General features: G+C 49.2%; 1 protein-coding gene across 10 annotated transcripts in view; it reads right to left on the bottom strand.

Annotated features, from left to right (window-relative positions):
• Positions 1-24,260, bottom strand: part of ATP6V0A1 (ATPase H+ transporting V0 subunit a1) — a 49,247-nt gene that overhangs the window by 5,744 nt on the left and 19,243 nt on the right. For 5 of the 10 annotated variants that reach the window (XM_053363399.1, XM_053363398.1, XM_053363405.1 and 2 more), the window contains exons 11-22: positions 17,205-17,355; positions 15,512-15,651; positions 14,706-14,863; positions 14,334-14,424; positions 13,259-13,377; positions 12,832-13,045; positions 12,210-12,317; positions 11,285-11,359; positions 8,252-8,359; positions 6,799-6,816; positions 3,540-3,657; positions 2,821-2,992 (exon numbers count right to left, since the gene is read on the bottom strand). In XM_053363399.1, coding sequence (XP_053219374.1) covers positions 2,821-2,992; positions 3,540-3,657; positions 6,799-6,816; positions 8,252-8,359; positions 11,285-11,359; positions 12,210-12,317; positions 12,832-13,045; positions 13,259-13,377; positions 14,334-14,424; positions 14,706-14,863; positions 15,512-15,651; positions 17,205-17,355 — 1,472 coding nt within the window. The remainder of the gene's footprint in view (positions 1-2,820; positions 2,993-3,539; positions 3,658-6,798; positions 6,817-8,251; positions 8,360-11,284; positions 11,360-12,209; positions 12,318-12,831; positions 13,046-13,258; positions 13,378-14,333; positions 14,425-14,705; positions 14,864-15,511; positions 15,652-17,204; positions 17,356-24,260) is intronic. The other 5 variants (XM_053363406.1, XM_053363408.1, XM_053363407.1 and 2 more) reach the window with 3 other exon arrangements.

Here is a 24,260-nt window from a genome sequence, read left to right as displayed (position 1 = left end):
AGGGAACCATCTGCTTGGAATGTACTGCTGCCTGAAAAGTTACGAGATAAACCCATCCCAGCCGGGAGTGGCCGGGCTGAGGAAGGAGAGATAGAAAGCATTTTTTCCAGCAGGAAAGAAGATTCACTGTTCTTCCTCTCCAGCGAAGGGTGACACACCCTCAGCTTTTGAATTCTAAGAGGAAGCAACAAGGCTCTGCGGTAAAGCAAATCGTTTGCATGCAGATGGTTCAAGGTGCAATCCTTGGCATCACCAAATCAGATGGGTTCCAGGTTAACAGAGCTCGACATGGGAGCTTGGGAAGGTTGGTGCCAGTGGAAGAACTGGGCTGGATGAACCAATGGTCTGACTCAGTATAAAGACCATTTGCTGAGGCCAACAAAATCTGCCAAGTCTCCTCCCTCCATTCTACCTTCCAAATGTGTGCATCACCACCTTGCAGATTCCACTGCTAAAGAGAAGAGATGCAGGAGCTGCAAGTTCCACATCTTAGCACTGAATTTAGTCACCTCAGCAGTCAAACTCCCCAGTTTATTGCCCCCCTTAAAGAACTTTGCCATCTGCCTTTTTAAAAAAACGCACATGCACAACAGATCGAAAACAGCTCATAGTAATTTTCTAATGCAGTCGTTACCCCCAATGGATGTGGATTTTGCAATCTGGAAAGGTATTTATATTTGGGGAGCAGAAGGTTCATTATTTTGCACCTCTAAATAACCTATGTGCAATTTTTCACCCTTTGCGAAAACCTTGCTGAGAATGGTTTGGCTGCAGCTAATCACCGGCTATCCAAATTATGATCAACTGATGCAACAGGGAACCTCTCCTCCACCCCCACCCCCACCCAAACACACACTCCAGCCACTTGCTCTGTACTGACAAAAAACAGCACCTTGAAAGAACTCCAAAGCCATCTCTCTGGCTTTCTCCTCAAAGTTTTCAGTTAAGAGTCACTTAAATCAGCAGTGGGGATTCCTGTACACACCCAGATACTGACAGCAACTCCTGCCCTACAGCCGAATGACTCAACCGCTCCTATCTCCAGACACAGCTGGCCCCTGCTGGAAGCTTATTTGTTTTGAACTTGGCACAGAGAATAAAAGGCTGGGCCAGGACAGCAATACCTGGCCCCTAGCACAAGATCAAGATAACAGCTGATGTCATGATTGCTTGGGGTGCAGCTGCTATTGTTCTGCTAAGATGGGCTTTCCTGACAAGGAATGGAGCCCAGTCAAACCAGCCACTGAAACTTGAAGTAGGGTCATGAAAACAAACGTCACAACCCAGGCCTGACCGAGAGCAGGAGTTAAAGCTGGGTTAGGAAAAATCAAGCTGGATTCTGGAGGGAGCCTACAGCTCTAAAATGTAAGAAAACTGTTACTGCACATGGAAGTGTTGACACAACATGGTCATCATCATCATTCATCAACGGCATACAAACTTACTATATGTGTCCAATCATTTAAGTTTACACTATTCTGCTTCTACAGCAAAATGATTCTAGAGGCTGAAGCACTTTCTGCAAGAATTGGGAATTTTTAGTTTAGAAAAAGGGACAGGGTGGTTTATGAAATCATGGTGTATAGATAGTGAATATTCTTTTTATAATGTTGAGATATACCAGGCACCCATTAGTTGTTCTTTCCAGAAACAATTGAAGACATTTTTGTTCTGACAAGCTTTTCCAGCTGGATGTAAAGATATCTGCTTGGGTTTAAAGAACAAAACAAGATGAACGGCCGTCTTCAGTTTTGTCTACTGTACTGTCCTTAAAACTATTCTAGCTGTTTGAATGTGCCTGCAAATGGATCTTAGTTCTGATCCAGTAGTGCTATGCCTATGATCTTAGGAAACAGCATGGAAGACTTTGCATGCCATCCTTTTTGCAAACTACAGCAGTTTTGTATGGGCAGCTCCTGGGATCCAAAGTGCTGGCTAGGTTTATGCAAGGGCCTTGCTTGTTAGTTGACCAAAAAGGGACTCCTTCAGATTTGGTTTGAGACCAGCCAGTTTCAACCCCCAATTGAACCTATCTGCAGGTAAAGAACTCTCTCACTCATTCATGCTTCGCAGTGCACATTGACCACTCTTTAAGTTGATGATGTCGGCAGCACAGCTAACCCCAGCCTCAATCTAGTCTATATGCACTTGTGTGATTGCCATAAAACTTAGGGAACAAGCTGCGCTATCATAATGATTAAGGTTTTAAATGATAATTTTAGGTTATATGTCAGTGACTAAGTTTTAATTTATATATTTTTAAACTGTTGCTATATCTGTATTGTCCCTGTTATACCTAATTGTAAATTCAAATGTATCCCTATCGTGTTTTATGACTTCCTTGATATTGTATGTGGGCTGGAACTGGTCTGTGACCGAAATAATAAAATTCATTCATTCATTATATATGCACTAGATATTGTGCATTTGAGGACTTGCAGGTCTATCCTGCAAGTAGTTAAAATGCAGCAGGGACACCCCCTTTGAACTTAGAAAAGCCCCCAGAAAGTAATCTGATGCTTGCCAAGGAAAAAGCACAATCAGAACAAATAACCATGCATCTGAGAAATATGGATATTAGCTTGACTAGACCTGAACAAATAAAGCTGTCCTCTCTCCAGCCTAAACCTGAGTTCATCTGGCCCAGCAAGGTCTACTCTGACTGCCAGCAGCTCTCCCAGGGTTCAGGCAGGAGCACTTCCCAGCCATGCTTCTTGAGATACTTTAAGTAGAAATGACAGAGATCAAACATGATGCAAACTTTGTACCCACTGTGCTTTTGTTTGTTTGCAGTGCAGAGCTGTACCAGACGACACTTACCAGTGCAAGCGGAGGGCATGCAGGAAAGCAGAGAGGCCCTCCATGATCAGCAAGATGGCCACTGTCAGGGTGGCAAAGGCAGCAAACACGAAGAACATGCCGAACCCACCAGCCAAGCTCTTTGCGCTGAGCCCCACACGCATCACCATGGACCAGAGGACCTCAGAAAGCTCTGTGATGAGAAAGACAGGAAGAATGATCACCAATCAGCAAGGGCCACAGTTCTGGAGGAGAGGGGATTGCATGCCTGCCTTCACTCTAGCTGCTCCTCTTTGGAGGGCAGTGCCCACTGCTCTAATAAAAGTGAGATTTCGGAAGCTGGATGAGTTCCCAAAGTGAGCTGTGCTCCTAAATCACACCCCAGACCAATTTTCCTTTTAAGAAAAAGCAACGCCTCCTCCTGCTTAGGGTCCAAATTCTGCACTCTGTGGACATTTCGAACTCATTCTCACAAGCTACCCAATGCTCCCCTTCAGAGAATTCAGAAGATTTCAATAAGAATTTTGGGTGGGCAAAGAAAGATACTGGGCAGAGAGGAGACTGCTACATAGTCTTCTAGCCCTCTCTACATGATACGACCTGGAATGAGAGTACACAAAAGTCATTGGCTACTACCACAGGAAAAAGGGCTTGTGACACTTTCCCCCTATTCTCACAGCTCAGATTTCCCCTTCCTCATCCCTGGACTCAAAAGAGCCAGCCATGGTGAAGCTACTCACGTGCATGCGCCAGGCTAAGCGCCCAGAGGCGAAGGTATGACGCTGTGTTGGAGATGCAGCCCAGGCAATATTCGATGGTATGGATGGCCTGGTGAACAGCAGTGTCCCCAAAGTCAAACTGCAAGAGGAAGTAATAAAGCCGGGTCTGAGCGGTGGGCAGAGTGTGCAGCAACGACTAGACAGCTAGAAAGCAGGAACAGCAGTAGTAGCAGCAACAGCAACTAACTCTATTGCAAGGGCACTCAAAGCTCACAGCTAGAACGCTGGCCGGACTATTTCCCTCTCTGTTCACCAAGAATTGGGAGGATCACTTGCTCAACACAACTCAAAACTGCAGGACACTCAGCGCCATTAAAATGTACAAGTGTTCAATGGCTTGTTCAGATCTAAGACTCAACTTGAATGTTCCTCAGCCCTGCCCTTCTTGGTGGTAAACTGAAAGCTAAGATTTGGTAGCTGGATCAGGCACAGACAGCAGGAGTCACTCTATCCATGTGTCTATGGCAGAATCCTTATTTGTCTGGCATTAATAGGCACTCAAGCGGCCTTGGAATCCAGAAGTGATAGACTGCGAGGGAACTGGAGTTAATTAGGAACAACTAATGTCGGCATACAATCAGGAGAGGCTCACATTTCCATTACAAAACTGGGTGCCAAACAGGACCTTGCTTGCCTCTGCTGAGATTTGGTTAAGCCTGCTGTCCCCTCTTGCTTGCCACCCTGTCATCCCCCCACCGTCCCCAAATCCTCTTAGGAAATGCTGCTTAAGTCACTGTGGCGAAGGTTTGAATAACAACTAGGAGGAGAAGTGACCAGAGAGAGATTAAGTGTTGCAAAATCAAAGTTGTGAAAAATCCCATCTTAGTATTTTTGTCTGCCACATCTCAGAATCTCTGGAGTCTTCTAGCAATCAAACGGACTACACCCAGCTAAAGCTGCCAAGTTCCAAAACTGTTCCAAGATAAAGGTGAACTGAGCGCTCTCTCATTCCCCTCCAGTATCCAGCACAGCAAACATTTCAGACTGAGGAAGGCAAGCTACTTGTTAACATTTAGGCCTCAAGCTTTGGAACCAAGAAACAAAAATTCTTAGCAAAAGCTGCCCTGATGAGAGTGTGCCAAGCAAGCTATGAAATTACTAGACTCCAGGGATGCACATGCTCTACATCAAAATGATCAAAATTTGCTTGGCCTCCTTTTGGCATAATTGAGTCTGATGGGTTCCCACCCCCGTCCCCACTATAATTATATAACTGATCCTGGGGTTTTTTGCTAGTCATGCTGGGGGGGGGGGGCAGGCAGGGCAGGACAACAAGAAATGGTAGCAGGCAATGAATCTCCACCTGCAATAAGCAGGGCAGTTTGTTCAGCTGCATTCCACCCCCCACCCCGGCTTCTGACATTTCAGTAGGCATTTGCCCATAAACGTTCAGGCATACCGTCACAGTGAAGAGGGCTAGAAATGTGTTAGGGGGCGGGGGGAGAAGAGGAGTGCAAGTGAAAGCTGACTTTTTCAGGCGGCTGAATTTTGTGCCCAAAGCCTCATTCTGCACTCCATCAGAACTGCAGGACACTGTGCCCTGCCAATCTCCAACATGTATTTGAAGGACAAGCAACAAAGCACAATGCTGTAAGAGCCGGCAGGTGATTGAAAGGATGGCTGCAGCAGCAGTAGATGGATAAACCAACATTAAAATTATAAGCAATATTCCAGTTCTTTCGATGCACTGCTTACTAAGTTAAATTCCGTACTTTTGCAGCCTGGCAACAGACCCCTCAGGACTGTACTGCTCAGCATTTCCATGGTTATTGTACAAAGGCAATGGGGGCAATTCAAGCGTTGTTCTTTTCCTATGCAGAACCTTCTGGGCCCATCCAGCATTTCCCATCACTGCATTGATATCCATTATTAGAGCCTCTTATCAACTGACGGTGATGTGGAGGTTGCTGCATTTTCTCTTGGCAGACGCACAAAGATAAAATGTATATTTTTAACTTCTGCTACTGTTGGCTGCCAGGGAGGTGGCTCTCCACAAAAGCTAGATGAAGTGACAGGTCATTCATAAAGAAGTCAAAGCAAGGAGCAAATATGCTGGAATCCCAATCCACTAACTCCCCCTTTTACTGGTGGATTGTGTCCAGACCTGTTGACTTTGAGTAGGTGGCTAGTGAACATTAACACCCCACCTGAAGACTGGCATCTGTCACTCCTAATCTGAATGTTTATCAACTGATTGGCTCAATTTGCACAGAACAATAAACCAACTTGGGGAGAACGCAGCTGGAGAGGAGATCACCATCATTTTGCACCTTCTCTGCACTGCTGTGAGCTAAGCCACAGTTTGGCTCAGTGTGTCGTCTGAACCCAGGCTCGTGGTTTGTCTTCTCTAGAAAAACCACAAGCTGTAAAACCAACAAACCTTGATGATAGCTTGTGGCTTGTTAGAATGGCACGAACCACAAGTCCAGACTCTGATGACACTCAGGCCAAACCTGCAGTAACAAGAGGATGGGAGCAGAAGCAAAGTGACTGTGATATCCTCTTCTGGAACCTGCACACTCGTGTTTGTGCTAACCATGGTTCAGCTTAGCTCAACCATAGGTCAATGCCAGGTGGGGTGGGTTTTCCCTCCCAGCAACTGTAACAAAACTAACCTCAGCATGTCTGTAGTCATCTCTCTCAGTGAGCTGTTGCATGAACTGTCCAATGAGTGATCCTGTTGTAAAGTCTTGCCAGAATTTTCAGGAAACGGCCATGGGAATAAACAAAAGACCCAGGAGAGCAGGCCCCAGGGATACTGGAAATTTGGCAATTAAGGGGCACGCTGGAGTTCAGGGGATGGAGGAAGTTGGCATTTTAAAATAAAGGTACAAACATGTCCACGTCCCGTTCCAAAGGCTTCTGCTACTTTTGGGATTCTGTTCTACAAATTATTGAGGTGCACAGGTTGTGCACATAACAGTGACGAATATGCAACCCACACCACAAAGGTAAGGCAGTGGGTCCCCATTAAGCACATGCAGCTGTTCAAACAAACATGTCTTTTGTTTTTAAATGAATATGAAGCTGTTTTCTATGGAAATGGGTATTATTGACCTCTGATTACAAGAAGGAGGCATCACAAAATGAGATGCTATGAAAAGATGAAGAAAGAATTTCAAGTCACAGATGCAAATATGCCTAATTCTACAAAATGGTTTACAGTGATGGGAGCAATGATCTGGATAAAGACAGACAGAGAAACTGGCTACAGGCTTACCACCTCCTCCACGGCAGGCTTGAAAACACAAGGGAATATTTGGTTTGGTCATGCATCATTTGATAACACAAGAGCATATCCTCTTTCAGTGCAATATCCTAAAATGCAACTGTGCTCTATCATTGCTGTTGCTGCATTCCACTTCATTTTGCATTGGTAACAACTGTGACTTCTCCCCAAGGGAGAGAAGGCCAAGACTGATTTGCCAAACCATCCGCTCTCAGTTTCAGCCCTATCACCACAATTTGAGGGATATTAGTCTAGTTTTACAGTGCTTCTTGTGTACCAGTTGTGAAAAACTCTGAAAGCTTGTAGTGTACCAAGCATTGTAGGGGTGTGTGTGTCAAAGCTCAAAGTTAAGAGCACACACTCTGCATGCATTAAGGACCCGCATTTAATCCCTGGCATCTCTAAGGGATTCTCCAAAGGATCTCAGGAAGTAGAGCTAGGAAAGACTTCCTAACACTCTGGAGAGACACTGTCAATCAAAAGTAGACAGCACTAAGGCTAGGTGGAACAGTCTGATTCAAGATATGGCAGGTTCATACATTTGCACCAATGGCAATGCCTATTCTCAGAACTTAAAACTGCTTTCCAGCAAGGAACCCTGAGAATGCTCATTTTATATGAAGGCTAAAACCTCTGTTAGGACAGCAGCCCTCAGGACAGGACAAGACCCATTACACTGCTCAACTGGCTTACATTTTGAACTGCCACATCACCAACTATAACTAGAGATCCTGTATGCTTGAGTTTTTATTAATGTTTCAGGGGTCTAAGCCATCTCAGTAAGATTGCCTTGTACACAAAGGTAGCGTACAAGGATGCCCTCTTCAAACAGCGGATAACAAGAGCCTGCACAGCTAAGATGCACCTCCCACCACTCTGAGACATAGTGGTCTGCCTGGAAAAATCGGAAGACCTTCTCCCATGCAGACAAGCAAACTGAATGGAAGATCCCTTGTTCAGTTCTCTTTGAAACAAGGGCAGCAGTGATGCAGCCCATTCAGAGGTTTCCCATGGGGAAGCGAGGAGATTGTAACAGACCCTCAAATCTGACCTGAAGTCTTTACTACCCGCCTTGAAAGGGACCCCCCCGTCCACCACAAACTATTGAGAACTTAAGACATAGCCTCAGCTTATTACAACCACCTTTTGAAGGGGGCTGCCCACAGGTTTTTCCAAGTGCCAGAACAAAGACACTACAGGAAGTGTTCCCAAGTGTCAAATTGAGCTTCCCTAGTCTTAAGAAAAACAGTTACTGGGGCAACACAGTTTCCAAGCAATCTGCTTTGGCTAGTTTGAGTAAATGTCAGCTGCAAGAGAGGGTAAATGGATACAGGCCTGGTCTGATCTAGTAATATATGTAAGGAGAGTCATAAAAGGTCCACCCCTTCTTGTAACATCTCCCAAATGAAAGTTTGTTGTACAAAGAAAGAACGGGAGGTCTTACCTCCTCCCCCTCCTCCGAATGGGTTGAGAGCTGGTCGTGCTGTATTATCTCTGCATCTTCTTCAGTTGGGCCATTGCCCACACGGATCCCACCAAAATTGAGTGTCCCCTAAAGCAGACAACAGAGGAGAAAACAAGAGGAGACACACAATCGGTTCATGTTTTAGTATGGAATTGGCATGCAGGGCCATTAGCAGAACTGGCCCTACCATATGAGAGAGAGAGAAAAGAGAGAGAGAGAGAGAGAGAGAGAGAGAGAGAGAGAGACTGAGACTTGCCTCAGGCAACAAATTATGGGCACCAGTACAACAAATTATGGGTTTCCAGCACTTTTGAGCATCAAGAACTGAGCAATTTGTTAAAGTGTTTTGGCTACTAGAGCATGCTTTGGTCTGTTTTCCAGGGCTCCTCCTTCTTTGGAACAGCCTAAGGTTGTACTGCTACGAATCCAAAGGCAGCAAAAGCTGGCGCAACAACATTAGTCTAAAGTAGAGAGCTTACCAGACACTGGACCTCTCAAAATGGGAAACTAGGGGTTAGGGGCTGGAAGGGTGGGGAGAGAGGAGAAGTGAGAGAAGGAGAGCCAGGAATCAAGAATCTCAAATGCTTAAAAAAAAAAAAAAAAGGCTGTATGTTTGCAACATCAGCAAGAACTCTCACAATATTCCCTAGAGAAAGATGCAATCAGTGGCCTATGAAATAAATAATCTGTTAGCAAGTGAAGAAATGGACGCAAAGCCTCCTGAACTCTGCTGCTGGGTACGGTTGACACTGTCTGGCTCTTCGACAACACAAGCAGGGAAGACCAGACCTGTCCTTACATGGGGAGGCCTGGCCAGGCCAAGTCACTCCTTTTTGGGGCATACATTCAGCCATTTGAGACTCTCCAATGTCTGCAGCCGTCATCAGATGCTAGGAAGGAATACATTAATAACTAGATTGTTCTTAGAGGCAACTTACTTTGGTAAGTCCATAAGGGATTCTTTGTAATGTAGATTAATCAGTATTTTTTTTAAAAAAAGAACATAGATCTGTCTGTGTGTACACCCTTTGCTTTCAGAAATAGATTTGATATATTCTATAAAAAAATGGCAAAAAGGAAACCTATATTGTTTCTAAGTCTAGGACCTAGGACCCTCGTACCTACGGGACCGCCTCTCCCGGTATGCCCCACGGAGAACCTCAAGGTCCATAAATAGCAACACCCTAGTGGTCCCGGGCCCTAAGGAAGTTAGATTAGCTTCAACCAGAGCCCAGGGCCTTTTCAACTCTGGCTCTGGCCTGGTGGAACGCTCTGCCTCATGAGACCAGGGCCCTGCAGGATCTGATTTCTTTCCGCAGGGCCTGTAAGACAGAGTTGTTCCACCTGGCCTTTGGCTTGCAGCCAATTTGATTCCCTCCCTCTCTTTCTTTTTTCCTTTCCATCTCCTCCTGCGATGAGGCTACATTTTAATATTTTAATGTTTCAATATTTAAATGTTGTATTTTAATTTTGTTTTTAAGTTGTAATTATTCAACTTGTTTTTATTATTGCTTGTAAGCTGCTCTGAGCCCGGCCTTGGCTGGGGAGGACGGGGTATAAATAATAATAATAATAATAATAATAATAATAATTATTATTATTATTATTATTATTATTAGTCTAACGGGACATACTGTGGAATCTGCAGGCTGCACTAGAAACCCTCGCCCTAGCGATATTCCCATCCCATTGGCTTCCGATTTCACAGATAGTTACTTGAAAGTCAAATGGGACGCCCACACTCAGAGGCAGTATACCTCTGAATACCAGATGTTGAGAAGGTTATCGGTTTCGGGTTCAAGCATGCCAGCTCCAAGAGGCATCTGGAAAGAATGCTGGGCTAATGGTCTTTCTGGTCCTATGTTCTTCAACCCGCCTTTGTAGCCTTGAGGGTTAAAACCATTTCCCACATGAAAGCAAGAAATTCTGAAGTTACCAGATTTTTCATGAGCAGCAAATTCCATGTTCTCGCAGCAAGACTGTAGAACACACAACTTTTTTTGCCGGGTTAACTGCTAAATACCACACCCCAATTTCACAGCACTAATCACGTGCTTTGTTCCAAAAACCTGGCATGCCATTCAACTGACTGCACAAGACTTTCTGGAGTGCAACAGCATACCGAAATGCAAACAGCTGTTTTGCTCTCCAGCAATCGTCGGTAGGTAGGCTACAACTGTCACAACGGCACAGAGAGTTGTGGGCGCAATTAAGAACAGCACTGAAGTGGGCAGCCGGCAACTCAGTGCACTGCCACAAGGATTCCCAAAGTGACCATTAGCTAGCAGGCAGCAAGAAACTAGTGAAAGCCAGAGACGTGAACTCAGAAGGGATGGCATTGCTGAGAGACACCACCAATTATGGCACTCTGAAAACATGGGATGCAAATTAAAAACGTACTCGAGAGACAAAAATCCTGGGGAGGACTGTGAAGAAAGGGAGGGGAGGAAAGCCACAGAAGTGGCAGCTATGCAAAAGCCAAGGGCCTTGGCATCTGGAAAGAGGGGGCTTCCCCCCACATACACACACTAGGGCGAAGAATCTCTTTGTGCTGCAACCGTGGTTTTCAAACTGTGTGCCCCAGGAACTCTGAGGTTCCTTAGACACTTAGCAGGAGTTCCACAGAGGAGAGTTGGGCGCATCCCAAGACATGCGCACATACAACTCAGTTTGTGAAGAAAGGCGGCTGGCCCCAACAAACCCGGACAGCACTCCAAGGAAATGAGGGCAGCACAACCTTGAGCACTGCCTAGAGTCCTCTGCCAAGCACAACTGCAGGAGACCCTTGGCATACACACCAAAATTTGAAATCCAACCACATTATACGGTTGCGTTGTGTCCCCTGAGCACGTGAGTGTAGGGTTTGGAAAGAATGAGATTTCTTGGAACGTATCTTTCCGAGGAAAGGGCCGCTGTGCCGTTCCTCCTCCTCGGGGCAGATACTTTCCAAGGCCCCTGGGCACCTCCCGTTCTCGCCATGTGCATCCTTTTGGCATCTTTTAATCCACTCACTGTTGCAGCCGCCGCTGCCTCTACTGCCTGCGGACTCTGGGCTGGGCTGACAGGGGGTTCCACGGGCTGCCCTTCCTGATAGCGAATGGAAGGAAAGAAAAGGGGAAAAGGAGGAGAAAAACAAAGAGAAAAGAAGGGAGACGAATGGAGGGGTCATGGGGAGATGAGATGGTCAGAGAAGGAAGAGGGAGCGTCTTTAACCGAGCTGCAATTTGAAGGGCTGTTGCATCTTTAACAGCTTGCCACAAGAACACCACAGCCGCCACGTCTCTGGAGAATCACAGCAGCAGGTTGGTGTCCTTAAAAGTTTAACGTCACCAGCTGCACGACGGGTTTTAGGACTAAACCATTCTGAATGTCTCTGCTGATGGAAGGCTATTTTCCTCCAGCAGAACCACACCAGTTCCGCACTCCCAAGTGGCTGCTTGAGCTCATGCTCCCTTGAGCAGCAACATCTCACTCTACATGGGCAAATCTCTTCTGAAACCAAATGGGAGATTCAAAAGCCTCTTTTGTGAAATAGGGGCCGACTGGTCAAAAGAAAGGGCTTTTTTAAAAAATCCCAGTGGGTTGGGGCACACTTAAAGCAGCTCTGTGGATCCCAACCATGGGTGGCAAATGCATGCATATGAAGCAGGATTTCGGATGGATCCAGAAAGCGACCAGTGGTCATGAGAGATGCTGCCTGTTTGCTAAATTACAGCTGTGCCTCTGCCTGCAAGCAGGATTTAAACTGCAATCCTAAACCTGAAAGTAAGTCGCAATGATTCCAGTACATTTTCATTCTAAGAAAGTATGCTTAGGACTGAAGTGCTAACAGAGCTCCATCTGGATGCAGATCTCCGTCGCAGAAATCCAGACTAAACCTCTAGTATCTGAACAAATAAGACTTACAAAGGAAAGAGGGGAAAACAGTTTCACCCACCAAATGCTTTCTTCGCAAGTACTGCTGGCGAAGGACCAGAGGTTTGGCAACCAGCATCCACGGCACACACAGCAATGCTACCACAACCAGGAAGCACTGGAGCCCTTTCTGTGGGGAACAGAGATGAGGGAGTGAGATTATCACCAACAGGCAAGCACATCCAGTTCCCTAAGCCCTCCTGCCTGCGTCTGAGTGAAGAACCCTTTCAGATTCTTTCAGGAGAACTTGCCCACCCTTCCCTGTTGCCACAGGGTCTAGAAACTTGCTCTTAAATCAAAACTCATATTCTAAATAATTGCATGAATGCTAGCAGGTACAGATGTGTGTGCTCCTACACAAACCTCACAACAAATGGGAGCTTCTGCATGTTTTCATGTGGTTTGCAAAGGAGTAGTTCTTGCTGAAATGCCAAGGTTGCAGATTCGATGCCCATATGGGACAGCTGCATATTTCTGCACTGAAGGGGGTTGAACTAGATGATCCTCAGGATCCTTTCCAATTCTAGGATTCTTGCCCCTCCCAGCTCAGCAGTAGATTCCCCCCCACACACACACACTTAAAGCCAGAACAAGGAAGGCGCTGCTTTCTGCAAAACAGCTCTTGCCCTCACCAAACCACCTACCTGTCCCCTATAAAGCATCTTTTCTTTGGGATCATAGGAGAAGAGAAACATGTTGATGAAGTGGATGAGAAGACTTGGTGCATCCATGGAGTTCTTAGCATCGTAGGCTGTCCACTTATAGAAAATGAGGATGACCAGATAGCCAAACAGCGATGTCATGAAGACTATTTCAGGGATAAACCCGAGGTAGATGTTCAGAGGTTTCTTAAAGTAGCTAGAGGATATGCAAAGAAGAAATTTAAGACCCTGCCTTCAATCAACGGATACAAGAGATATGTCTCCAACCCTGGAGAGCTGCTGCCAGTCAGTGCAGACCGTACTGTGCTAGGGCACACCAAAGGTCTGGGCTCAGTATAAGGCAGCTTTCTATGATCCTGCATCTTCTCAGCCTGTCCACTGACTGCTAAACTAAAATGAGCACACTCACATGTGATTGAGCAGACTGAGAGAGACGCCAAAGAGCATGTGGATGATGCCCAGAATGACAGACATCTTCATCTTGAAGGAGTTGAGGAAGGTCAGCTTGTTGGTGGCGATATTCCAGATCTAGTGCAAAGACCCAAGGGTGTTTAGAACCAAGGAAGAGGACAAACAGTGAAACAGCTAACTAAGTACACCCAGACCCATAATATGCTCAGTAACACCCAAAATAATCTGCTCTCCGAAGGAACATTTCTTTTACTTTATAAAGCATCCTCGAGACTAAGCATGGCGTGGTGTGTCTTTTATTTTTAAAAATGTTAGCCATGTGTTCATGGCTACAGGAACAACTTTAAGACAGTTTCTGTGAAAGGCTTTGAGTGAAAAGGATACTCCAAGGATCTGGGTGGATCTCCCTCCCCTGTGTTCTCCACATAATTGAAGGCCTGCCTGTCCCCACTGTGAACTTTGGTCTCAACCTTACTGCCCACTAATATACCCTGATGTCAGACTACACAATTTGCACTTTAGGGGTGAGTAACTTCAAGGGCACTTCCGTTCTACAGCAATGCCACATTTGACTCTTAGCAAATCTGCCTTTCATGCAGAAGGTCCCAGGCTCTCAACCTGCAGCTTCTCTAGGTAGGGCTAGGAGAAATTCCTGCCTGAAACCCTGGAGAGCTGCTGCCAGTCAGTGTAGGCAGTACTAAGATAGACCGACCAATGGTCTGACTCTGCATGAGGCAGCTTCCTATGTACTTAATTTGTGAGACAGAGATGTTCTATAGAAAGAGGTACTAGAGTAATTCAGGACTGTAGTCCTTCAGTCTTTTAAAAAAAATACTCTCCTACGTAAAGAGCTCCCTTCATAAAGCAACATCAGAAGGGGAACAGTTCAGCACAGCCTCCTCCCTGGTTTACTAAGCTTACTATATGCAGGGAGTTCTTTACACGGTGGTTTCCCAAAGAGAGACTTAAGAGGAAGTGGCACAGTTCAGAACTCTGCCACCCTGATCAACACTTGCTGTTCAAGAAACAAACAGCTCCACTCGTGAACAGTAGCTGCAAGGAGGTGCTCTTACCGGATCTATGCCAAAGGGGTATGCCCCGCCGAAGACACCCTCAATGGCAGGATTTAGCTGAAGGCTAGGATATTCCTTGAGAAGATCTTCTCTGTGGGCAAGAGAGCAGAAAGCTATAAACAAAGAATGACTGGAGGAGTACAACACAGGCACAATAGTGGAGTGCATCTTCGGCACAGCTGGGGGGCAGGGGGAGGGAAACAGCTCTGGTTCTTTAGTTCCACACAGAGAATGTGCTAGTCACACAGGAGGTGCCGCTGCATCCCTGCCATGTCCTCCTCTTCCCACCCACCCCTCCCACATTAGCACACTGCTCACAGCGAACATTTCACAGGCCTTCCTTGTGCCTTTGTGAGCATCTCATCAACTTACGTCCAGTTGGATTTCAGAAACATTGGCCGGACGCTCCAGGATGAGCCAAACATATTGAGAGACTTTGAGAAGCAGTCGTTATAGATCAGGCCGGTATAAATGGAGAAAGAACCCATCAGGAGAATGATGTAGCGGCCGCAGAAAATGGTGCTGAACATCTGGCCAGTAAACAAGTTAAGAGAAGGAGAATTTGGGGGAGGAGGCGGGGGGGAGGGAGAGAGAGAGATAAAAAATATGAGTTGCATAATCAAGACATTGTTGTCTCCCCACCGCTGTCAGCCCTCGGAGAAGGACACTGTAACCAAAGACAAGGGAAATCTCTGTCCACCTTATTCCAGGGCTTGAGAGGCCACAGGCCTGATCCAGAAGGACAGAGAAAGTACTGAAAATGCCTGCCTGCTCTGCCCAGGGAAAGGAGGCAGAAAAACACCAGAAAGTGCAAAGCTTCCTTCAAATTTGAATGCCAAACAAGTTCCCAGTAGATGTGACTAAATTAAGTGAAGCTTATTTGCACCCATGCCATTTTCCAGACCAAATTCTAGGACCTTTCAGAGCTTACTAGCCTTATGGCAGCATGCAAATCTTTTCTCTGGACGCTTATTAAAGGCTGCAAAAGTCACAACTCTGCCAGGAAAGGACCTCGCTAATTCTTGCTATTCTCTAGATTACAATGAATCCTTCATATTGAAGATAGAATCAAATACTTCACAAGGAGCTGGAGACTGATCTTCCACTTTTGCTCTCATTCCCAACCCCACACCCTGCCCAAATTGGGGTGTGTGTGTGTGTGTGTTTGCCGTCAATACCTCGTTGTCGCTCTTCTGTGACAGGATACGGCTCTCCCGGATCACCATCCACACACCAAACAGCGTCATGAGAATTCCGTGGCCGACATCCCCAAACATCACAGCAAACAGGAACGGGAAGGTGATGATAGTGTATGGAGCTGGGGGGGGGGATGCAAGTGAAGGTAAGTGCATGATGGACAACGCAGCCCATCTCTTGGGAGAGGCAGCCGTCTCAGGAGCAGTTCTGGACCGCTAGCCCTATGGACTCCTTATATGAGCTGGCTTAGCGCATTCTGAAAATCCACTGTCTCCCTGGCAATTTGTTCAGGCGGTAAATGCAATGAATACTTGAAATCTGGGCAAATATCAGCCATATCTTTAGATATATCAAAGTGGATAATATTATACTGTGTAGTAGACTGCTAAATGCACCTAACTAAATAGCCTTAATACAGTTGTTCTGCTCAGGCTACTACTACGTCTTCTTTTCATACCACTCAGGGCTGTAGGATGCTACTTGGCCATTCTGCTGAACTCTGCGCAACTGACTCGGAAGACTAGACGTTCTCTCTTTCACAAGCCTATGCTGCCCTGAAGAAAAAAGCCACCACTCATCCAGCTTTACAATATTTCACAGAAGTTCTTGTGTAAGGAAATGAGCTTCACACTCATTTAAATTGGATTAAAAAGTAAGCCAACATATCAGCTCACTTATTTCCCCTTCTCGGTGCTCAGATCCCTCTCTGACAGAGCCTTCTTTCTCTCTGACCAAAAACCCCCCCAACCCTTGTCCTTCTGCTCTACGGATGTTGCTTAGTTTTCATGAAGGAGATGCTGCGTTAAGCTAGCAAAGGAGCAATTCTGCTTCTGAGGTAAGGGAAATTAACTAGCTTGGGATAAGACAATGTATTTCAAACCTAATTATTTTTCAAATGCTAATGTATCCTGTATGAACTAGCACAACTGCCTATTTCCCCAAGAAAGATATTTAATAACTTCATGGAGATGTCGTTTAACAATGAATGTTAGACATGGCAAGTGAGTGTTACAACAAAATATTGCAGTGTGGAGTGTTCCTATTCAGGGTTCCAGCCATCCACATCCTTTTCCAATTCTCAGTTCTACCCTGCCAGCCAGCAATATGTACCTATTGTGCAGGCTCAGCCCTTAATTAACTGTGGGATGTTTTTTGTAGGGTAAGGGGATCCCCTAAGTATTTTTCCTACTTTTACAAATCTTGACTTTCCCATGAGCCTGCTGATACCTCCCTTTCTATTTTATTAATTAATTAATCACCTTCTACACGTGCCTCAAGAAGATTGACGAGCATATCTTAAAAGTCAAAGTTTTGTGTCTTTTTTATTATTCATTATACTTCCCATTCTCCCTCTGAAGGAAGCTGAGAAGAAGTTTACATGGGGTTCGAGGCGGCCTCCCATCCAGACGCATGCCTCCTTGGCTTCCTTAGTTCTATATGGATTTGGTTCACTATGTTCATAAATCTGTTTAGTTTCTGAGGGTGGTGGTGGTGGTGAAGAGATCTATGCTGCAGTCATATTTGCTAAGAGTCAACCCACCAAACAACATCAGTTCCTCTCCACATAGGGTTATGCAGATGCACAAGCCAGAGAGAACAAACAGATCAAGCTTCTTCAACAATTTATCAGGTGCTAGAAGGAAAGGCTGCTTTTTGTAGGCCAGACGCCATTACCTGGATTGATCTCACGATAGGTTCCAATGCCATAGGCATCTACAATGTTCTGAAACCCAGCGGTGAACTTGTTTGTCTTGTTGTATGTGGGTGGCGTCTGGTTGGTCTGCATCCTATTCAGGATGGAGGGGACAGTGGATCCGCTGTGCTCCTGTTACACACAAACACGCTGGAGGTTAGAGAGATTGGCTTGTTGTGGAGCAGAAACCAAGATCAACTTATCACCACACACTTTTCCTAATCGTTTAGAAAGCTCTTGTAGGTTGCCACTCTGCAGGCTCCCTGCACAGCTGCGTTTTGTTTCCGACGGATGCAAATTACATGATCAGGCATGTTTCCGAAGGTAAGAGAGATCGCACTGGATTAGCTCCTGAGCCTCTAACAGCAAATCAATTAATGTATTCCAGTCCCTCTCCCAGTCAAGTGCCTTAAGGCAGGAAGGTGTGCATGTGTCAGGGAATCAGGAGCAGGAGCACTGGGGAGAGAGGATTGGGAGAGCGAAGGGGAAGAATCTGAGGGCAGCGTAGGGGAGTATGACAGTGGCCCGAGAGATTCCAGGAGCTTCTCCAGCGAATCAGAAGATTCCCAGAAGGGGGCGCCGATGGTCAGGGCAAGGGGGGTCCCAGGGGGGACGCACCAGAAACAAGGAGCCAGAGGGGAACCCCAAAGCAGCAGTGGAGGATCGGGACCAGTTTCCCCACCAGAGCATAGTGGGGGGCAGGAGTCACATGTGTCAGGGCCAGCGTCTCCTCCAGAGAGGGAGTCAGGGCTGACCACGCCTCCATCGGAGAGTGGGGGAACGGAAGGGAGGTCAGTTGCAGCTAGCCCCCCCGAAGGGGGAAGCAGTGGCAGCAGCAGTGAAACGGTCAGGAGGAAAGCTGCTGGCTGGGCGCGCGCGCCAAGTTCAAATGTGCAGGCGCGCGGAACAGCAGGAGACCCGGATGGGGAACCAGCTCCTAAAACCCGCCGGAGGGAGGGAGAAGGCTCAGGGGAATCAGCGGGAGAAGAGGCTAGAAAGGGCGGAACCCCGGCGGGCAGGCGGACCCAGAGGAGGAAGGAGCAGCGGAGAAGGTGGAGCAAGGCTAGGATCTTAAATTGGTGTCAGGGGGGAGGAGACTCAGACGGAGCATCAGTGGTCTGACACTTTAGACGTGGGGCTGCGCGCTGCGGCTCTGGAAGTGAAACTGAACTTCAATAAAGACTTTTATACTTAACAACGAAGCAGCGTTGGTCCTTTGTGAGCTGGGACCTAGGGCAGCCCTGACAGTATGCTCCGTCTCTAATAAAAACCTCGCAGCGTGAGTTGGTGCAGCGAGGGGCAAGACTTGGTGTTTTGCGAGCTCACGAAGATAGGCAAAGATGACTACAGAGAGCCAGGTGAAAGAACTGCAAGAAGCAGTCACGACGCTTTACGCAGAAGTAGCAGCATCCAGGAAAAGAGAAGAAGAAGCAGTAGCGCTCTGCCGGGATCTGCAGGCTAGGTGGGACCGTTGGGGGAAGGAGGGGCTGCCAGGACCCAAACCGGAGGGAGTTGGCCTCGGGAAGAGGGGGGGCAGCCTAGTAGCCCACTTTGATGGGAACCTGCAGCAATACCCTAACTTCAGAGCTGACGTGGTTTACGCGCTCAATTTGCTTCGGAAAGACTTTAGAGATGAGGAAGAGAAGGTGGGCTTCATAATCACTCATTTGCATGGGGAAGCAAAAGCGTGGCTGCGGAATTTGTGGCGCGAAAAAGACCCCGCCCTCAAAGATTCCGATGCATTTATCAAAGCTATGGACGCTTGCTTTAAATCTACGGTAGATGTAGATATTGCTCGGAGGGAAATGCATGGACTACAGCAAGGGAAAGCGACGGTGAGGCAATATCACTCGCGCTTTTTTGCCTTACTGAACGTGCTGGGCTGGGAGAAGGACTCTATTGCTGTCAGAGACCTGTTCTGGGAGGGGCTAAGTGGAGAGGTGAAAGATGAGCTGGCAAGAGGGGAACGACCCCAAAGTACCCAAGAAGTTGCCCAAAGAGCGTTGGCAATTGGTGTGCGCCTGGAAGGACGCCCTTGGAGCAGGGAGGAAGGACGTAAGGCAAGCACCCCAGCCAGGACAACCCCTTTCTTTCCCAGAGAGGCGGGGCGGGCGCTGTCCATGCCTCCTTTGGGAAGGGGAGAAGAGCCGATGGAGATTGGTGGGGCCAGGGCTCAGACTGCCAGCAGAGCCCAAACACCGGGAGCAGTCAAGGGGAAGGCTCCTAGAGGGACCAGGAAGTGTTACATCTGCGACAGTGCACAGCACATGGCCAAAGAGTGTCCCCAGAGGCTCCAGAAGCACACTGCAGCCTCAGCAACAGTAAAGGGAACAGGTGAGCAGCCGAAACAGCTGCAGGGGGAAGAAGAAGCCTGGTTGGAAACAGAGCCACTGGGGCCCAACCAGGCAAGTCAGTGAAGCAGTCCCCAGAGATTTTACAGCCCACAGACCCCCTCCCACCCAAACCAGTGGTGCAACTCACCGCATCGCTCCAGTTGCCCAATGGGCACACCATGCAAGTACCAATAACCATTGACTCTGGGAGCAACGCAGACTTTATTGGAGTGGACTTTATCAAGCAACATCGCATAGCACTCATGCCAGCCACGATGCCCCTAAACGTCGTCACGGTCGATGGCAGGAAGCTACTGGGAGGAGAGGTGGTACAGCAAACACCACCAATGGTGATGCAAATTGGAAACCACCGCGAAGTCATCAGCTTCAACGTCACCCACCTGTCGGACACGCCCATAGTGTTGGGTATGAGTTGGCTGGATAGGCACAGCCCGGCATTAGCATGGTACCAGCGGCAGTTGACCTTCTGCTCCTCCTACTGCGCAGAACACTGCATCCAGACCCGCCAGGAGCAGGAGGGGCAAGAGGATGAACCGCAGCTACACCTAGGCATGGTGCAAGCGGTACCCAACAAGTACAAGGAGTTTTTGGAGGTCTTCTGCGAGAGGGAAGCGGATAAGCTGCCTCCCCACAGGCCTTACGACTGCAAGATTGACCTCCTGCCGGGAGCGACGCTGCCGACTGGGAAACTGTATTCCATGTCTGAAGATGAACTGCAAGAACTCAGGGAGTTCATGGATCACAACTTGAAGCGGGGGTTCATCCAAGAATCTAAAGCAGTGGGGGGCAGTCCCGTGTTTTTCGTGAAGAAGAAGGACACGCCCCAACGGAGACTCATAGTTGATTATAGGACCATAAATTCCAAAACAAAGCCCGCAGCATTCCCCATGCCCAAGATCGACGACCTGCTCGCGACGGTGAGGAAGGGACGGATCTTCACCAAGTTGGATCTACGAGGGGCGTACAACCTTATACGCATGCGGGAGGGCGATGAGTGGAAGACAGCCATGTTTACACCTTTAGGCACCTATGAATATCGCGTAATGCCTTTTGGTCTGCAAAATGGCTCCCATACCTTCCAAGCTTTCATGCATCACGTGTTAGCGGGACTCCTCTACAAGAAGTGCGTCTGCTTCCTGGACGACATCCTGATCTTCTCGGAATCGCAGGAGGCTCACGAGAGGGACGTCAAGGAGGTCCTGCAGAGGCTACGGGAGCACAGACTTTACGCCAAATTAGAGAAGTGCCAGTTCGACATGACGGAGGTGGATTTTCTGGGCTACAAGCTGTCCGACAAGGGACTCGCCATGGACAGCGCCAGGGTCCGCGCGGTGTTGGACTGGAAGAGCCCGCGCAATCGGAAGGAGGTCCAGAAGTTCGTCGGCTTCGCCAACTTTTATCGCAAGTTCATCAAAGGGTTCGCGAAGGAGACGGCGGCCATCACGGACACCCTCAGCTCCAAGAAGAAGAAGTTCACCTGGACGGACCAGGCGGAGCAGTCCTTTCGGAGACTCAAGCGTCTCTTCGCGTCCGAAGAACAGCTGCTACATGTAAACCCCAGCAGACCAATGAGGGTTGAGACGGACGCCTCAGACAGAGCGGTGGGGGCCGTCCTGTTGCAGCCAGATCCGCAAGGGGAATGGAGGCCGTGCGCATTCTACTCCAGGAAACTCAGCAAGGCGGAACAGAACTACACCATCTGGGACAGGGAGTTGCTGGCCATTCATGCAGCTTTCAAGGCGTGGCGGCACTTCCTCGTTGGAGCCAGACACACAGTGCAAGTCCGCACGGACCATAAGAACCTGGAGTACTGGCGCACGGCGCGGTTCCTGAACCAGAGACACATCCGCTGGGCGGAGTTCTTTGCGGATTTCGATTTCCGGATAGAATACATCCCGGGAGACAACAACGTCATGGCGGATGCACTATCCAGGAAGCCGCAGTATCTCGAGGAAGCGGCGCCGGTGGCGGCCAAGCACATTTTCGCACCGAAAGCGTGGGCGTGCGCTTCAGCTGCCGTGGACCTGGACGCGGTGCGTCGAGCGCTGCAGACGGATTCGTTCGCACAATCCAAGATGGAGGAGGTGCGAAAAGGCACAGCGAAGGACGACGAGTTCCAGATACGAGACGGACTGCTCATCCGCAAAGGGGCTCTCTACGTGCCCGGAGACGACCTCCGCGCGAAAGTCTTGCAGCAGCTACACGACGCGCCCAGCGCTGGGCACTTCGGCAAGGACAAAACGGCGGAATTAGTAACCAGAGACTTTTGGTGGCCCAAGGTGAGGGGAGAAGTCGCGGATTACGTCTCCAGGTGTGATACCTGCCAAAGGGCCAAGCCAGTACACAGGAAGCCGGCGGGTCTACTAGAACCCCTACAGACGCCGCTCGAACCGTGGGAGAGAGTGGCCCTGGACTTTGTCACAGATCTGCCCAGCTCGCGAGGCAAAACAGCGGTGCTCGTGGTCGTAGACATGTTCACCAAGATGGCGCACTTTATTCCGTGCGCGAAGGTGGCCACAGCGGAACAGACCGCCAAGCTGTTCATAGACCACGTGTTCAAAGCTCACGGCTTGCCGCGGTCCATCCTGTCCGACCGGGGTCGCCAATTCGTCTCGAGCTTCTGGCAGAAGCTGCTGGGCATCCTGAACGTCAAGATCAACTTAGCGTCGGCACGACACCCGCAGACCAACGGACAAGCGGAGAGGGTCAACGCCATCATGCAGCAGTACCTGCGATGCTACGCCAATCAACAACCCTCGACCTGGGTGGACTACCTACCGCTGGCCGAGTTTGCCTACAACAACACGAAGCACGGGTCTACGGGAGTGACACCGTTCTTCGCCAATAATGGGCGGCATCCCAGAACTTTCCCGGGGTTAGAGACGAAGGGGGAGGGGGAGCCAAGGGGAGCAGAGCACTTAGCAGCAGAGTTACAGGAGGTCCACGAGCAACTCCGAAGGCAATTGGAACTGGCGAAACACGCCTACAAAATGCAGGCAGACAAGCACAGGAGGGTCGGGGAGGACATCCAGGTGGGGGACTGGGTCTGGTTAGCAGCCCAGGCAGTGCCGGCCAGGACGCTAGCTAAGAGGAAGCTCAAGCACGAGCAGCTGGGACCTTACCAGGTCGCGGCACAAATCAATCCAGTGGCCTTCTGGTTGACACTCCCGGAGGGCTCCAGAATGCACCCAGTCTTTCATAGGTCAGTGCTCACACCCTACAGGGAACCCCACAGGTTTCAGGCGACAGGGAACGCGCCAGACACACTTAGTGAATCTCCGAAGAGGGAGGGGTCACGGAGGGCGACGCCACTCAACGAGGTCACGGAGATTTTGGACTCGAGGTGGGGGGAAGAGGGGGTGGAATACCTCCTCGCCAGGGAAGGTACCCCAGCCAGTGCCAACAGGTGGGTACCGTGCTATGCCGTGGAGGAGCACTATCTTAAAGACGAGTTCCATGCACTCTTCCCACACAGACCTATGCCGGCAGAGTTTTTCGACGACTGGCTCTTCACACCCACACTGTCAGCCAGTACGTTCCAGGGTTTTTCATCAGCTGAAGAGATGACGCCGGACACTAGCTCCTCGGAGGGGTCTCTCTCGGGGTTTGCCACAGACCGCTCCTATTGGTGGGACACTCAACCGGAGGTGGGGTGGCACAGGGAGCTGCTGCGGGGACCTTTGCAAGCAGTCTCACCAGAGGTACCCGGGGGAGGGGAGGACATGGACGTGTTGGGGGAGGATCCTGGATTCGAGCACATCAGCAGAGAGATGGAAGCAGAGGAAATCGACGTCGACGAGCCCGTTGCGGTTGGGCCGGATCCAGTGGACCGGCTACACACCAGGGGGGAAGAATGGTATCCCGCACTCACACCCACAGGACTGGAGCACCCGGAACCCACACCCGAAGAGGGGGAGGGGGGAAGGGGGGGCTTCGAGGGGGGAATGGATGTCAGGGAATCAGGAGCAGGAGCACTGGGGAGAGAGGATTGGGAGAGCGAAGGGGAAGAATCTGAGGGCAGCGTAGGGGAGTATGACAGTGGCCCGAGAGATTCCAGGAGCTTCTCCAGCGAATCAGAAGATTCCCAGAAGGGGGCGCCGATGGTCAGGGCAAGGGGGGTCCCAGGGGGGACGCACCAGAAACAAGGAGCCAGAGGGGAACCCCAAAGCAGCAGTGGAGGATCGGGACCAGTTTCCCCACCAGAGCATAGTGGGGGGCAGGAGTCACATGTGTCAGGGCCAGCGTCTCCTCCAGAGAGGGAGTCAGGGCTGACCACGCCTCCATCGGAGAGTGGGGGAACGGAAGGGAGGTCAGTTGCAGCTAGCCCCCCCGAAGGGGGAAGCAGTGGCAGCAGCAGTGAAACGGTCAGGAGGAAAGCTGCTGGCTGGGCGCGCGCGCCAAGTTCAAATGTGCAGGCGCGCGGAACAGCAGGAGACCCGGATGGGGAACCAGCTCCTAAAGCCCGCCGGAGGGAGGGAGAAGGCTCAGGGGAATCAGCGGGAGAAGAGGCTAGAAAGGGCGGAACCCCGGCGGGCAGGCGGACCCAGAGGAGGAAGGAGCAGCGGAGAAGGTGGAGCAAGGCTAGGATCTTAAATTGGTGTCAGGGGGGAGGAGACTCAGACGGAGCATCAGTGGTCTGACACTTTAGACGTGGGGCTGCGCGCTGCGGCTCTGGAAGTGAAA

This window comes from Podarcis raffonei, chromosome 13 (genome assembly GCF_027172205.1).
Source record: "Podarcis raffonei isolate rPodRaf1 chromosome 13, rPodRaf1.pri, whole genome shotgun sequence".
In the NCBI taxonomy this organism is placed as follows: domain Eukaryota; kingdom Metazoa; phylum Chordata; class Lepidosauria; order Squamata; family Lacertidae; genus Podarcis; species Podarcis raffonei.
Note: the sequence above shows the minus strand (reverse complement) of the source record. Positions and strands in the feature narration are given on the sequence as shown.